The sequence below is a fragment of the Nothobranchius furzeri genome, chromosome 8 (genome assembly GCF_043380555.1).
Source record: "Nothobranchius furzeri strain GRZ-AD chromosome 8, NfurGRZ-RIMD1, whole genome shotgun sequence".
Lineage (NCBI taxonomy): Eukaryota > Metazoa > Chordata > Actinopteri > Cyprinodontiformes > Nothobranchiidae > Nothobranchius > Nothobranchius furzeri.
The window spans coordinates 68,491,493-68,509,129 of record NC_091748.1 but is presented as its reverse complement, the minus strand read 5'-3'; the positions used below and the strand labels follow the sequence as shown (position 1 = coordinate 68,509,129).

General features: G+C 42.0%; 1 protein-coding gene across 2 annotated transcripts in view; it reads left to right on the top strand.

The window, feature by feature from the left end:
- The first annotated feature begins 213 nt into the window (after positions 1 to 213).
- Positions 214 to 17,637, top strand: part of dnajc6 (DnaJ (Hsp40) homolog, subfamily C, member 6) — a 37,460-nt gene continuing 20,036 nt past the window's right edge. For both annotated transcript variants that reach the window (XM_054752125.2, XM_015970984.3), the window contains exons 1-4: positions 214 to 558; positions 5,748 to 5,883; positions 16,618 to 16,667; positions 17,315 to 17,463. In XM_054752125.2, coding sequence (XP_054608100.2) covers positions 342 to 558; positions 5,748 to 5,883; positions 16,618 to 16,667; positions 17,315 to 17,463 — 552 coding nt within the window. In that variant the 5' untranslated portion in view covers positions 214 to 341. The remainder of the gene's footprint in view (positions 559 to 5,747; positions 5,884 to 16,617; positions 16,668 to 17,314; positions 17,464 to 17,637) is intronic.

The following is a 17,637-nucleotide window of genomic DNA, read 5'->3' as shown; positions in this document are numbered from 1 at the left end:
AATGCAGCGTTAACATTAGACCGGTCCGGTCCAGGGTGGGTGTCCCTTTAACGTCGACATCAGCGGAAGCATCAGAAGGAGCTCGGTAGTAAAATGCGGCGTTGAGGGGGGAAAGGAGGCGATAGAGGCAGACAGAAGGGAGGGAGAAGGAGAACCGATAGAAATCTCTCCCCTCAGGAAAAGAGAGGCGACCGGCTGTCCTCCCCTCTCTTCGGACATGCGGCGCAGTCAGTAGCGGCAAAGATAGCAGCACCGCGGGCTGACAGGGCGGCGGACCCTCCTCGTGTCTGGAGCTCCTTTTTTTTTGTCTTAAATTTCCTCATTTAGTGTCATTTTTGGTGATGAGCTTGTTGGGAGCGTACAAGAAAAAGACCAGTTACGATGGCTATGAATGTTTGCAGCTGGTCGATAGCGGCGGAGAAAGCTTCAGCTTCGGCCGGGGGAGCAGCGGCAGCGGCGGCGGAGGAGGGGGCGCGCTCGGAGGCTCCATAGCGGCCACAGTCGGACCGAAGGCGGGCCCGCTGAGAGAGCAGGACTGCAGCACCATGGACAGCTCAGGTAGGAGTCTGTACTGCCTCCGGGGCCAGGGGCCCAGATGGGACCCAGAGATGGAGGCTGACTGAGTGAAGATGTGATGAGTTTAATGCGGCCTGTTCTGGTGGAGAAGCAGGAGAACAGCAGTGATGCTCTGCAATACCATCACTAACCTGTGTAACTTTAAGTTTAACGGGGCTAAAATACATCTAATAAAGGCCATAATCAATAATAATAAACTAGAAATGGAAAATCATTTATGCAAAAACGTGTTCCTGATTCATATCAACCATTAAAACCACATTTTAAAGAGCAAGTCACCCTCCACCAGAGTCTTACTCTACTCCCACTTCCTGATTAAAAAAATGCAACTAATGAAGTTGCCTGGAAGACCAGCGAAGCCACCAACAAACACACACACGCACACACACACACACACACACACACACACACACACACACACGCTCACAAAACAACATTGTGACATCATAATGTACCTCTTGGCCAATAGCGGTGGCAGGTTTAAATTCAAATGCAGTGCAGAGTTTTTACCTGAAGATGGCACAACACTGACAGTTTTAGGCACAATATTTAAACGTTAACTAAGGCGTATTAAAATGCCAAATTATTCACCACAATTGTCTTCAGCACAATTAGACACTCATTTATATAGTTTATCAGCAAAAACAAAGCTGATTTGGGGTGACTTGCTCTTTAAATACAAAAGGCTTTGAGAGATTATTCTTTTGTTAATATAGAAAAAATATATCAACTATTTAAAAATAAACTCTGCTTTAGTTTATTGCTACAGAAAATACTTTTCAAAGTCGAGGTTTATTTAATGAACTGGTAAATTGTCATTCAAAGCCCTCAAATAAAAGCTATAAAATGCATTTAAACATAAAATTGCTGGATCTGTCAATTCCTTAGCTAAAAAGAGGCTCTTGTATCTTGTCATGAAACAAACAAGCTGCTAGAATTCAGTTTTCATGTTTTGATTATAAGTTAGTGTTCTGGGCATTCAGATGCACCTGCTGAAAATCAGAAAAATGTTATTTACTTATTCGTAAGCTCAAGTTTTCCATTTTCTTCTCATTTAAACATGCAATATATTCATCTGCTAAATTTAGCCATAATACAAAGAATTTCTACTTTTCTGGAAATATAATTATCTTTCAAATCTGCAACGATTTCAGCGGAGAACATTTGTTAGACGTTATCCTGCACAAATCACCTTTATTAATAAAATAAACGACAATAATATGAATCAAATTCTGATGTTCAGACATGTATGTTTGAGTGTGAGAGTCTGGCTTGGTCTCGTGTCGACATCACTGCAATGCTGCATGAAGTCAGCCGTCTCCCAGAGGTAAACATTAGTGTGAAACAAAAGAGCCTGGGGCAGGTGGTGGTGGTGGCGGAGTAATGGGGCAGCGTGCTGGGGGTAGGAAAGGCGTGGTGGTGGGGGTCTATAGTGTTAGATGTCTGTATGGCCTGGCAGGCCTTACCCACACTCAGTCTTTTTGGTGTGTGTGTGTGTGTGTGTGTTCCTGCCTCTGTATCCATCTGCCCCATTTTCACAGAGCCGGATATTGAAGGCCAAAGGTTGGTGTTCTAGAAGGAGGGAGACAATTCCAAGCGAGCCATTGATCCGTTGACTGGAGCTCTTTTTACCTATAGCGTCTGAGCTTTTCCAGCCACTGTTTCACCTGATAGAGTCAGTATCAGAACCATCTCTGGTGCCTTAGACGTTGTTTCTGGCTGTGCAGACTCCCACAGCCATCTGGATGCACACGCACCAGCAAGCAGAACAGCGAGGAAGAGCCAGATTCAAACAGACATATTAGGAAATAGAACAGAAAGAGATGAAGCTATGGTTCCTTCACAACTGATTTATGTCACCCTCAGATAGAGAGACAACACGGAAAAGACAGAAGGTTGAGCAAAGTCATGCTTCAGACCAGATTCTCCCTTCTCCTTTGAGCTGTTTGGTTTTGCAACATCTGGTGGAGAACACGACAGACTTAAGGTTGTTTTTTTAGATTTTTAAACGTTTTCCAGCAGATCTTTTTATTGCATTATGTGGAAGTTAAGACGAGTTGTTTCAGCCTTCAGGTTCTTTGTATGTTTTTGTCTTATTTCTTAAAGGTCTCATTCACTTATGTTTTTCAATAAATCTGCTGTGAGCAATGAATGAATGAATAACTTGTGATTAGTTCTTTTTGGAAAAAAGGCTCTGGCTCTCCTGCTTCAGGAAGTAGAAATTAGTCGAAGGAGAGGGGGGGGGGGGGGCACAGAATGGTTGGATTTAGAATCTTACGCCTAAATATTCATGATATGTTGTCTCTGATTGGCTAACTGCAACATGACTCTACCACTGACATCAAGTTTTAACTTAACAGCCTTAACTTAACAGGGAGAACATGTCAGTGGTAGAGTTGTGTTGCTGTCATCCAATCAGAGGTGAGATGTCAAAATACCAGAAAATAAGAGTCCAAATCCTGTTGGGTTCTGACACGTTATCCTCCAGCCGCCTCCTCCGTGCATCGTTCTGGTTGCTTTCACATTTAAACTTTGCAGGTTGGAGCCATGAAGATGTGGAAATCAATAGTGACATTTTGCTTCTTTGATAGACATGTATGTTAGCCTAGTGAACTAGATCAAATGTAGTTATTCTGGCTTGTCAGGCTACATGTATGTGCTACACTGAAGAGATCAGAGGAAAACAATCATTAAAGGATGTTCTTTCTGAAAATCCCTTGAGTTTGGCAAGATGCTGAAACCTGCGATCATGCAGAAATAAATCTTTTTTTCTCTATTGTACCTTTGTTGACAATGAAAAAACAGGTCTATGCATCTTTTCAAAAGGTGTTAGTGATGTTTATTATGTTTATTAATTAACCTCATGCTTTTGTCTAAAGCTAATTACACTTATGGATTTAGAAATGTTGTGAAAAAGACCTAACATGCATGTTTTTGGCCTGTCATGCTTTTAGTAATAAGCTGCTCGTCAGTCAAAAGAAATATTCCTGCAGTTCAGAGGAATATACATCTCTTTGCCAGGTTAAAATTTGGTTGACATTCCCAGTCATTCAAATCCTGGATAATAAAACACCCAGGAGAGTCTCGGAGCTGAAATTAGGTGTGCTGCTGTGTGTTTATTGTCTATTTGTGTTGCTCACGCCAGGCGAGAAGGATTTCAGGCTTTAGGAAGAAGAAGACATTTTCCGACATCCCTTTGGATATAAGTAGAACTTTCTATCCTCCTTTCCCTTCTTTCACTCTGGTCCTCCTGTGAGGCAGCTGAGGAGGAGGAGGAGAAGGAGGAGGCGATGAGGTCTGTTGCGCGTCTGCTTTGAAGCCTGTTTGTTCCCTCAGCCTCACCGCTGCCTCTGCACCTGTGAAGGTATTAGAAGCATGACTGGCACATCCAGGTTGTGTTGAAGGCAGAGCAGGATTCTGGGTTTCTTAACGCGTCGGCTCACGCTTAAAATAAACCAAAGCAGCGCCATCAGTAATGACACCATGCTAGTCAGATAGCTTCAGTTCATAACCCATTGATTCACTTCTCTGGACATACAAGGAAGAAATACTTTTATTTTTAAATGAATACAACTTATAAAAGACTAAATTATTTCCACATCACTGAGTGAAAAGCTGGTTGCTTCTGCCAAACCAAACACGGTGAAGCTGCTTTTAGCTACTGTGAAGCTCACATATGGAATCAGCTCCCCCAGGACCTCAGATCTGTCCCAACCCTAGTGTTGTTTAAATCGAAACTTAAAACCCTAATGGACTCATCAGCCTTTGAATGAATTGTTTCTTATGCTGCATCGTCTCCACTGTAATCTCTGATGTAAATGCTCAACCTTAATTCTGTCTTTTCGTTTTAGCTCTAAATTATAATTTTATCTGTGTGTATTTTAATTTGTGTTCTCGTGTTTGTTGTCGTGCCATTTAATGCTAATTATAAAGCACATTGAATTGCCTCTGTGTTTGAAATGTGATTTATAAATAAAGCTCGTCTTGCCTTGCCTAAATAAATATAAATAATTTAATTAAAATGTTCATAAATCAACAACTATTTCCTTCACATGCAAGAAACTTTATTTGGAAGTGCTTTACTAAAATATGAACCAAAACAGTAAAATGATTTCTCTTTCTTCGATTTCTAATCAATTACAATCAGAACCATTTGAATGATCTGCTAATAGCTCATAATCATTAACCCTCTGCTTCGCCTCAAACTCCTGAGGTCAGAGATGTCACATGAGGTCACCAGGTGAACACGTCTCTAGTGATCAAAGAAGAATTTACTGAGTATCAACTCAAAATGGAGTTATAGGAGATAGTAAAATATTTTGTCTGCAGAGAACTGATTGTAGGATGGTGAGTTGGAGTTTTGGCTGGCTTGGTCTTAAGGAGGTTCCTCATCCACAGAACCACAAAGTCTCACATTAACCTTGATGTTCAGAGCATGTGCATGAAGAATATTCACTCATGGGGGATTTTCTGCTACATTGTGCTTAACGTCACTACATTTTTCTGCCCTGACATAAATTACAAATCAGACAGCAACTCAGTGGTGGCTGTGTGCAGGCAGAGTCCATGATGGGAAGGAGCCAAAGAGAGAGACAGAGGGTGGGAGAGGATGGAGCAAAATTCTCAAATCACCCAAGGGGTGCTGACTCATACGTAACACTTGGGCCTAATCCAGCTTGTGCGCGCACACACACACACACACACACACACACACGAGATGGGGTACATTTATGGGCCATTCCCATCTGTACCGGATTGGCCCGGGCCGGGTAGCCCCAGTCGGCCCCAGACTGGCCCGGTTGATTCCACACATCCTTGTCTTAAGCCCATGTGGGCTGATTCTACCCACCAATCAGAGGCTTGCTCTAATGGAAGGTGTGAATTTGCTGTCAGCAGTGGGTGTGTTGGCCTTGCTCGGCCTGAAGCAGACCCCCTCGAGAAGAGGGCTGAGAATGAGCCTTGGTTGGCCCGGAAAAATACCAGGCCACCCAGATATGTAAACAACCTACGCTACCCAGCCCGGGCCGACCCGGTACAGATGGGAATGGCCCATTACTGTCCTTTCTAGTGCCCTTGTCCAGCATTTGTATACCTATAGTGTGAGTTATGTTCACCATTATGAAAAGTGCATAATAAGTAGTCATGATACCGCGCTACTTCTTGTTTTTCAGATATGGATGCCAACTACGGAGGAGGGCTGTTTGACATGGTGAAGGGTGGAGCCGGGAAGTTTTTCAGCAACTTCAAGGACAACTTAAAAGACACACTGAAGGACACCTCCACCAAGGTCATGCACCAGGTCGCCACGTAAGTGAGAGCTGCATTCATGTTCCGTGTTGTCTGATTAGTGCAAAGTAAAGGTGTGCCACAATAAAAGCCCTCAAACTATAAAAGTTACTGCACTATTTTACATTTTAAAATGTTTGCATATCTTTTCTGCCTTTTTAAAATTGTAACATGTCTTTAAAGTGTTTTTTACTCTTAATTCCTGGATTTTATCATGTGCTATATAAAGCTTGTTGTTGCACAACTAAAACCTGTTCAAAAACTCTTTGAGGAAAACCATTTTTCATGTTTTTTGTCCGGTTTCATTCACATTGAGAGACAACACATTCTTACACCTGAAGCATCAAAAAATGCGCTGGGTGACCAAGCGTTTGTTTCCGACGTGTTGTGCCAGAGCGTCGGTTTACGACGCCCACAGTAAAACGCACATTTCACCAACATTTAACCTCCTGCTATTTAACCTTCCCTTCACTCCCATCCTCACCTTAACCCTGTTGCTCGTTCTAAACTTCCCATTAACCGTGTTGGAGAGGGACGTTACAACTAGGAACAAAGTTTTGAATGCACAAGAGGGTTAAGGTTAGGATGGGGGTGAGGGGAAGGTTAAATAGCAAGAGGTTAGAGGCAGTGCTTAAAGTGGAAAAAAAAAAAGTGCCGGTGTTACGTCGATATGTGTTCCCCCCTCGACATCTGTTTCTTTTGCACCCAGCTGTGAGTTAGAACCATCCACTCGCAAAAAGTGTGTGTCGTAACCATCGACATATATACTGGACAATTCGTTTCCATAGGCTCCAATTATAAGTTTTTGTGCCAAAATGGGAGGTTCCCACCACCGCCATTTTGACTGTGTCACAGGTTCCGTCAAGCCCAGACAATTCCAAAAAAGGGAAAAGAGGTGGAGCTGAGGGTGGGGCTGTAAGGCTGGGATCAAATTACGACACCCGTCGAACTGAAGCGATGTAGCTACAAGCTAACCCAAAGCTAACGCTGAGGTGATAGCTAAGCTAACGGAGGTAGCTACCTAGCTACAACCAGAGTTAACTGTGCACAACACCGGAGCTTCTGAGTCAGAGATACGCCGGGCTGACTGCTGGGTAAAACCAGCTGGAACACAGAGGTCTCCGAGAGCTCCGCAAGCCGGCAGCCCGCGCAGCAGACAAGTGCCTCTGTGATCAGAGATGCGCCGAGCTGCCGCTGAGGGGAGGGGCCCATACCGATAGTCGGAACCCAGCTCCACCAACATGTTTCAACCCATTTTCAAAAATGCAGCATCATGTTAAATGCCCTGGGTTTTACCCTATTACATTTAAATGTCATGGTTAAACAGTACATTTTAAAATCTAAGCTCAGCTAGCGCAAGAGTGGCAGTGACCTAAAATACATAAAAATACATAAATATAATTTTACTTACCAAAAAAAAATGAAGTAGAGACTCCTTGGATGCTCTGTTAGTGCAATTAATACCACAGCAATTCATTTTGTCCAACAATTACACAAATAATATCCAAAAAAGAATACACAAACTCTACAACTAATGGTCTAAGTTGAGAGACTAAAAATGGCTAAACAGTTTTCAGGCGAGGCCGAGGCTCAGACTGAGGCCTTTCCCTGGAGCTAGCTCTGCAGTCACGTGGGTCTGCTCATTAATTATTCCGAATTTTAGGCTTTTAATAAACTTAAACAGAAGAGTGACAAAAATATTCACCCCCCTCAGAGTTGTCATGAGTGTAAACTAGATCTATTAAACCTAAAACATGTTTTGGTACCAGGCTGTAAACATGTTTATTTCTGCTGTGAAATTGGTATTTTTAACATGGGAGTCAATGAGGATTAGCTCGCTTCTGACACCAGCCCCTTGTGGATGAGGGTGGAACTGCAATTTTTGTAACTTCCTGTTTTGCTTCATTTCCAGACCTGAATTATGGGGTCCTAACCCTAACCCCAACCCTTACCCTAACCATAACCCTGAAACAGACATAAAAATTGTGCTACACATAATATTTTCAAAAATTATATTTATGCAAAACATAAGGGTGACTATGGTTAGGGTAAGGGTTATTTTTGTGATTGGGTCATTTACCCTTGCAGCTGGGTGCAAAAGAAACAGATCTCGAGGAGGGAACACATATCGACATAACACTGGGATGGAACAGAGGGCAAACATGGCAGTGGGAGCGTGTGCAACAGCAATTGAAGCCTATCAATGATCAGACATCCTCCTCTACATATACAGGTGGCAGATGTAGAGGAGACGTCTTTTTCCACATGAAGTAAAATCAAACAAACAACTATGAAAAGAACACACTCCTGTCCTGTCTCAGGACATCGGACAGAGGCTTTTGCTTCATCCCCCGTCCTTCATGTTCATCACGTGAGCGCTGTTCACTCTGCTGCATGGACTCAGAGTAAGCGGTGGCGCCCCCTGCTTTACCCGTGCATGAGAGGTGGATGGAGTGTGTGGGAAATTAGTGAGGGGAGCTTGCAAAAAGATTCAAACAGACATGGGCGTCGCACCCGTGGGGGATGTGGGGGATGCAACACCCACGCTTTTCTTATTGAGATCATTTGACACCCACACTTTTGGCGTCGCACCCGTGGGGGATGTGGGGGATTCAACACCCACACTTTTCTTATTGAGATCGTTCAACTGACACCCTCACTTTTCCAGCTGTTTTGCTCACCTCCACACCAGTCTGGTCTCTACGTCACAGTCTGTTTGCCTCAGGTTTCGGTTTCAAGCAGCAGCAGGAGAGGGAGGGAGGGAAGAGCCCAAGGGCTTCCAGTGGCTCTTCCCTCCCTCCCTCCCTCCCTCTCCTGTTGCTCTGACACAACCGGCTTTCAACCAATCGATTTGCTTCCCACCATAAATCCCGCCTGTTTGGTCATTATCCAACATTCGGCTTGTTGTGGTGAAAATACTCCGGGTATGTACCTACACAGAAAAGGCTTACGCATATTTTATCTTAATATTTTAGCAGATATTAGCCAAAAAAAAACATTTCCTCAGTCATATTAGGAAGATCCATGTCAAAATCAAGCTTTTATTTACCTATTTCTCACTCAGTATAACAAAGACGCAGAAAAGGAAAAGGCAGGAGAGGATTGACAACTTTTTCAAGAAAAATAATGTAAGTTAAATTACTGTAAAATCTAAAATCATATTTAAATAGATAAAACAATTAATTTTAGGTTAATTCTGTTTAAACTGAGCCAAAATGATTTAATTAGTTTGAGTTCACTCTTCACCATTGAACCTTTCTGGTTTAGCAGGAGGCATCAGTTTCAGGGAGAGCACAAGGTTCAGAGAGGGTTCATGAAGGTTCACAGGTAAGTAATGAAATAAATATAGGTTTAAGCTGTTGCAACTTAGTCTCAGTTTGTGAAAGAACTCAGTTAAGGCAGTCTCTTTCTCTCTCTGTCTGTGTGTGTGTGTGTGTGCGTGTGAGAGAGAGTGAGAGAGAGAGAGAGATATTTGTGCTGATTATTTCCATCCTAGATGCATGTGTACATGTTTATAATGACTCTGTTTTAATTTAAATGTTAGGCAGTATCTGAAGATGTGGCCAGGAGTGAAGACGACAGAAAGGCGGAGAAAGGGAAAGGCAGACACGAGGAGGGAAGAAAAGAAGAACAGAGTGAGAGGGACTATAAAGATGATGAAGACTGTAAAGATAACAGAGAAGCAGATATTTCAGAAATAACTGTTCCTTGCTATCAGTTCATTAATCCCAACCAACCAGATCCAAAGTGTATTGCTAAACAGATCTTGCCCAAATATAGTTTAAGCTTTCAAAGTCAGTGGTACCAAAAATTCCCATGGCTCCGTGTGAGCCCTGGTGTTGAGGGTGTGTTGTTACTGTTTAAAAGCCTTTAATTCTCAGACATCACCCCAAGCCAAGAATGCAGATTCAACATTCTTGTCATCAGGGTTTAAAAATTGGAAAAAAAGCCTCGGAACGATTTACGGAAAGATGAAAGATGTGCTAGTCATACGACCGCCATGACAATGCACATCTATGAAAATCAGTCTGTACAGGTTCAGCTCTCTAATGCGAGTTCAAAGCAGCAAGAGGAAGCGAGGGAATGTCTTCTCCAAATCATTGGTGCTGTACAGATGTTTGCCAGGCAAGGTTTACCTCTCAGGGGTCACGAAGGTTGTGAGGGAAATTTTGAACAGCTTCTGAAGTACAAGTCAGATGATGACCTCTCTCTAAACAAGTGGTTGACAAGTGGAAGAAAGGACCTGTGTACTTCAGGTATTGTTCAGAATGAAATCCTGACTTTGGCCAGCAACACAATCATACGAGACATAGTTGAAATCATCAGCTCACTTCCACACCTGCAGGAGATAGGTGTAGAAGAATATTTTCATGTTCAGCCTGCATGAAAAACTCAGAGTGGCTGATTTTGATCAAAGATAATAATAATAATTATAAAAATGCTTTTTCGGTGTAAAAACAGACCGACCTGCTTGCTAAAGTCTTAAGACTATATGACTGCAGAAAAAGATCAGTTTGACTCAAACTTTAGTAAACACGAGCTGTGTTCTGTGTGAATTGGCTGGCTCCGTGAGTTGTGTTTGGGTGGTGGTGTCTCCAGTACATTTAGAGTGAGACCAGTGTGGGTAGAGGGAGAAAACGGGGGGGTTTGCGGAGTCTGACACAGCTCGGTTGTCCCAGTCTGTTTGTGCACAGGCATCTACACGGGGCAGCACAAAGGGGCCTCTGTTCACTCACAGACACATAGCTACTCTCTGTCCTGACTCAGCAAATTTGATCGTATTTATTCCTGTCTTGTGTCTCCCCTCCTTTTCTCCTATCCTGGCTTCCATCTCTGCTCCACCTTTCCTCCTTCTCTTCTCCGTTTGCTGTCTTTTGCTCCTCTTTGGGCTGAATTATTCATGGGAGTCCATTGAGCCAAGTGGCCTGTGCACTGCTGATACACAAGGATTCATTTCATTAGGGCCATGTGTTGCAGTGGTGTGTGTTTGTGGGGTGTTCATAGGCATGTGTGAGTGGGTGGTTTGGATGATGGGGTGATGGGAGTTCGGCTACTGCATCTACCGGCTGAAAGAGCAGGAGATGATGAAGAGAGCATAAAGGAAAATGGCTGAAAATGTGGCAAACATGTACATTTATTTGTTGCTGTTGCTGCTCTGGTGAGCAGAGATATTATCTGTGTGTAAATTTATGCGCATTTAATATCTTCCTCAGAACATGAAAGGATAAAATCAATGACTGAGAGAATTCTGGTAGATGAGGACACTCAATTTGACCTCTAGTGTTCAACTCACTAAAATGTCAACAACAGTTTTAAACATCACTGTAAAGGTTTGAGGAGACATGATGAGGTCCTGTTCTGATGCTCTGTGAGGGGAAACTTGGAGGAAAGGCTTGCAATTAATTAGTGTGATCCAATGAGAGTTGCAGCTTCTGATAATTAATCCCTCTGAGATCTGCAGCTCTCATCTTCCCCATAAAAACTGGTAATGGTTTAAATCTTGCTTCCTCATCCAAGATAGATGTTGTTATTAGGCACTAAAAGGATCTAACAATAAAAGAGCATCCGGTAATTGCTCCATTTTTAATTAAGGTTGCTTTTTGAGTAAAACTTTGTTGTATAAACCTGCAGTGACATTATGTGATTATATTTGTGTAGTGCTAATTAATTTTGTGTGTGTGTGACTGTGTGTGTGTGTGTGTGTGTGTAACTGCAGTTTTATATTACTTTAAAAAACAATACTAAAGTTTTCTGCTACTCTCCTACTTGTTGAAAGCGGAATTAAAACTGTAAAGGAATCCCCTGCTTTAGCTAGCGTTAACAGCAAGCTAACGTTAGCGCGAGCCGACTGATACTGAAATAATGAAAATGAGTAAAAAGAACCACAGAGTTGGACAAAACAAAAATTATTTACAAGTCCAGTAGCAACAAGATCGTCATCAATCTGTGGTTTTGTAACCAGCAGGTGTGCTGCTCACACGGTTTTAGCTCTTTGCTTTTCCTCCAAAGACATTGCTCTCCTGCTTTTACTTCCAGGCTCTGCCTTGATGCCAACAAAAACAACAAAAATCTTTTTCTCCTTCTTGTACTTTTTATTGGTAAATGACCTGTATTTGTTTCACTTCTACAACCACCCAAGGCACTTCACAACACAGTCATCCACCCATTTACACACACATTCACACGCTGCTTTAAATTAATGGACAGTGGACTGAAAAAGATAACTGCAAGCCTTTATATGAGCTAATGGTACTGTAAACAGCTAATGCCTTAAAGCAGGTAGAAACCATCCTCTAGTGTTCCTACTTGAACCACAAAAACTGTTAAGAGGAGTTTCTGGTCAGCAGAAGTCTACAGAGTGCTGCTGTCCAATGTGAAGTTGTAAGTTGTAAAGCTTTCCACAATAAAGTCTGCATGAACTGAAATTAAATGTAGATTTGAGTGTTTTATTATGGCACTGATGAACTGTGTCAAGGTGCAGAAGGCCTTTCAGGAAGCTGACTGTATTACATTTGTAGTAGTTTTTACACAGAAACATTTAGAAATATCCACTTAAAGGGACTTTACGAAGTTTAAAATTTTTATGCTCGCGATTGCCCCCCCCAGGCCAAAAGCGTAACGGCAGCTTCAATAGTAGGCTCATGCACGAGGCGCGCATGCTGTACGTGCACACTCCTTAACGAAAATAACAGCTGAGACAGTCCCTTGTGTGTGTGTGTGTGTGTGTGTGTGTGTGTGTGTGGCCCGGAGGACAGAGGACAGGAGAACGCGCAGCTAATTAATTAAATAATTTGGTTCTGTACCTTTCTCTTCAGCACAGCCGACAAAGGTTTAAGATGGGTCAGTCCGTCAGCTTCACAGAGCTTCCCTTCCCTTGCTTGAAAAATTGTTCCAAAATGAAAGTTGAACCCACATCTTTTTTATCTGTGATTTCAATGCCGTTCGGCGAGTCTCAAATAAAAATGTGGGCACCTTACTGTAAAAAAATATACCATTAATGTAAAAAAAGAAACTCTAAATAAACTATGTTCACATCCAGAATCGAACCCGGGTCATCTGCACGACAGTCCGTTGTCTTACTAGGCGAGCTAGAGCGTCAATGATGTCCCTTCTAGCTGTAACTGTCATGGTCTGCGTCTGTCCTTTCCTTCATGTGTCTCCTGATGTTTCTCCATCCCCTCTAGATTCCCTTCTGTGTCTCATAACACCCTCATGCGTCCTTTGTCTGCGTCTCTATTATGTGTCTTCTGTTTGTAGGCCTTCTTATCATTTCCTCAGGACCGGGTTCATTTAGTTATCCTCTGCCCCTCCAGTTGTAGCTCCAGCCTCTTGTTCCCCAGCTTAGTGTATGTGTGTGTTAGTGTGTGTGAGTTTATTTGTGTAAGTGTGTGTGTGTGTGTGTGTGTGTGTGTGTGTGTGTGTGTGTGCATGTCCTGCCCCAGTTCATTGTATGTGTGTATGAGTTTGTGTGTGTCAGTATGTGTATGTGTTTGTGTGAGTCCTTCCCTCAGTCTTAGGTTTAGTTTTATGTTTAGGATTATCTGCCCTCCATTGGTTAAGTTTCCCCCATTTAGATCATTTGTGTCACCTGCCTTCCCTCCAGCCCTCACTCCACACACCTGCTTCCTGTTTCCTTAATTATTCTCCCTGTGCATTTAAGCCCTGTCTTGTCTCTGTTTGGTGTCGGTCCATTGTGGTAATTCTGTCAGTCTCTTGTTCCTAGTCTCTAGTGCTTCTCGTGTCTCAGTTGGATCTCTAGTTTATTTAGGATTTTGGACATTTTTGGACTTTGGCTCCCTGCCCTGGATTTATTCTTCGTTTCATCCTTCAAAAATAAAGGATTTTACTTTACATCATCTACTGCCTCGTGTCATCCTGGGTTGCTGCATATTTGGGTCCTAAACATCCCCAAAACGTGACAGTAACATTTACATAGTTGATGATAGCTGAAACAACGTTCAAAGAACAATTCAGAGGGCTATGCCTGAGCGTGAACACGCATGAAGCAGCCTGCTCGACCCAAGCAGCTCTCTTTTTCTGTGATTTTACAGAAAAATAGGCAATCACAGTAAAAATGCCAGGGCTCATTCCACAGGACCAGGGCATTGCAGGAGAATGTATGAAGAAGAAATGTATTATTTCAATACATGTTTTGGCTGTCAAACTTCCGTAATGCCCCTTTAAAATATTTATTATGTGTACAAAAGAATTCTTCCCCCAAAACATTCTGGAAGATTCTAAATTCGATCAGATAAAGGAAGTTAAAGAGTCAGATTAACCTTTATAGTATTTAATAAGTGATAAAAAATCTAAAGGGAAATTCTACCCCTAAGTGAAATTTTGTCTTTGGCCATATTCTCTAAATAAGTGGGGAAAAGCATTTTGTAAGCAGCTCAGCCATTCTCCATATCTTTCGTTAGGTTCAGTGTGGCAAAACAATGTCAGTGAATGGTAACAGCCAGAGGTGTGACCAAGTCACTGCTTTGCAAGTCACAAGTAAGTCACAAGTTTTTCCAGTCAAGTCTCGAGTCAAGTCCAAGTCAAAGACAACCAAGTCCAAGTCCAGTCCAAAGTCAATGATCTGGAAGTCCAAGTCAAGTCAGAGTCCTTAACTTTGAATTTTCAAGCCACAATCAAGTCATCTGTCCAACTTAAATTTAATGATGATGTTAATAAATTCCAGAAATAAAGCTTCTTAAAGTTTAATTTATTTGTTCAAACAAGCAGAAAGTTAAACTGAAACTGATTATAAACAAAGTGCTGCTGCAGTTAGCAGTACAAGATCACACCCAGAACGAAGAATGATTTATGATTTTTGTCCATGTCGTGCCACTTTTGTGCCAAAGTATCAAATATGCTCAAGTCATCATCAAGTCAACAGATGCAAGTCGATTCAAGTTGCAAGTCATTGGCGTTCAAGTCCGAGTCAAGTTGTATGTCTTTGTAGATTTTATCAAGTCAAGTCAGAAGTCATCAAAATAATGACTCAAGTCCAAGTCATGTGACTCGAGTCCACACCTCTGGTAACAGCTAGCATTTTGTATAAAAAAAGTCAAGAAACTTACTAAATAACGATCATATTTTTTGATGACCACAATAATGGTCTGCAAATTAGAATAATAAATAACGCTGATAAGTTACAGGAGCGGATTTAGATTTTGGACAAAGCACAGCTGTAAACCGTTGCTACAAGGCACAAGGACACGACGCAGCAGCCCAAAAAACTCGCTTTTACTTCCAGTGTAGTGAAATACAGTAAACCTGGAAGAGACAATGTCTGCCAGACGTCATGCTGCCTTTCAGCACTGCAAGTTGCCATCATTCACTTAGCTCCACCATCCATGCTAAGATAAAACTATCGGAATACTGCCAGATTTGGAGAATGACTGGATGGTTACACAATGCTTTTCCCCATCTATCTACTACTCTGAGGAATGTGGCAACTAAATATTTGTTTGTGGTGGAATACCCCTTTAAATCTTAACAATTAATACAAATAAACTAAATCAATGCAATCGTGTATCGATGTGCTTCCATGCATCAGTCAGGCACAAGCCAGATGTTGGTGTCTGAATTCAAGAAGAATGATTTCATCACTACTTTAAGTCCAAGCAACTCTTAAAACGTTTGTTTACATTCTGCTTTTAAACAGCTGGGTTTATCTAGTTTAGAAATTCTCTAGCAAAAAATTAATAAATAATAAATAAATAAATAAATAAAAGATGATTTGAGACTTTTAGGGAATCTTCCGATTTCTTTTTAGAAAGCTGGGCTGCATGGTGGAGCAATTGTTAGCATTGTTGCCTCGCAGCGAGAAGGTTGCAGGTTCGAAACCTGGCTGCGGTCTTTCTGCGTGGAGTTGCATGTTCTCCTCATACATGTGTGGGTTTCATCTGGGTACTCCGGTTTTCCCCACAGATCACAATATGCCCTATGGGTTAACAGTTGTACGTAGCTTTGGATAAAAGCGTCTGCCAAATAAATAAACCTATACATAGAAAGCACTTGGACTGTTCACATGAAAGTCCTCTGAACAAAACTAACCCAGTGTGAGTTTCTGAACCAGGCGTTCTTTTAACACCCCAAAGACCCTCGGCCTCATCTGTATTCCAGACAAGAAGCTAATTTGTTTACCTGACTGGAGGAAAGCTTTGCAGGAGCTTCAGTCTGGATTAAATGTTCTCTAGAGGGTGTGTGTGTGTGTGTGCATGCGCGAGTGTGTGTGTCTGAGTCCGTGAGAAACACATTCATCCACCTCTCCTTTTCACTGGTTCACAGTTCTCCATCACTCTTTACTTCCTGTTGATCCTGATTTTATTACCTCTTTGTCTCTTTTTTTCCAAGACTAAAGTGAAGAATACAACATTGTGAATGTTTTATTTTAAACACAAATACTGAAAAGAATAGGGATCTGATCTGAAACAGCGTTAGCTCTAAGCACTGATTTTGTTTTCTATTTCTGCAGATTTTGTTCAGTGATTCAAAGAAGCTAAATTAGGACTTGGGGGCTCAAACATTTCACGCCGTTACCTGCTAACCGATAAATACGTTTTTCATGAAGCAGAAAGAGTTGTTTTAACCAGGAGGAAGGAAGGATTCCGATTCCGTGCATCCACTGTTTACTTTTCCTTTGTGAGAGTGTTAGCTCTCAGCTGAGACTCTACCGCAGCAGGACATTTCCCTATAATGACACCAGTGCTGTTATTTATAAGTGTAATTACCTGCCTTTAATAAAACGTTGATCATTTGTTGCAGATACACTAAAGGGGAGCTGGACATTGCCTACATCACATCAAGGATCATAGGTAAACCTATCCTAACAACATGTGTGCATGCATGTGTACCTTCAGACATTCAAGTTTGGTTTCCATGTGCACCATTTAAACGTGCAAATAAGGAGTTGTCTGCACCTTTAGTCAGCCTCCACTTTCACTGCTGAGTTGCTCGCTATAATGATGAGCCGCTGGACATCTCGTAGAGGACAAAGTCAGCAAAATGTGTCTGATCTGAGCCAATTTAGATTAATAATCCATATCTGCTTTTCAGATTTTTAAATTGCATTTTATTACACCTGTAGTCTAAAGCAGTGGTTCCCACAGCTGGGGTTGTGACCTGAAACGACACAGGGGCTCTTCAGACGATTTCCGGAAAACAAAATAAAATTGAAAAACAATTGCTGAAGCTATATTTCTAGCATAATTGATACAAAGACTCAACTGAATTGTCAAAATTGTTTATAAGTGAGAATGAGCTGAAGCAGTTTTCTTAATGATGTAGCTTTTTAAGCTTAATGTTAAATCAGTATCTGGGGTCACATGACTTGTGCTAGTTTGTGGGTCTGTAGCTGAAACGTTTGGAAACGACTGCTTTAGTTGTGATAACAACATTTTGGTTGTGTAAATAAGTCATTTATGAAGACAAACAGAAGCTAGAAGTCTTTTGTATTTTCCAGTGATGACCTACCCGGCGGAGTCGGTCCAGTATGGCTACCAGAACCACGTTGAGGACATCCGCTCCTTCCTCGACAGTCGCCACGCCGACCACTACACGGTCTTCAACCTATCACAGCGCAACTACCGAGGGGCCAAATTCTCCAACAGGGTGGGTGTGATTTCATGTGTGATGTTTCAAATGAGTGACTTTAACTTGACATTGACCAGTAGGTGAAAAGGATCAACTCTTTGATTCACTGTCCTCATGATAAAACGATACTTCCAGCCTCCCTGTTGTTACTGGGCCGTGCTGTCAGAGCATTTTAATCTGTGTCTAACATTT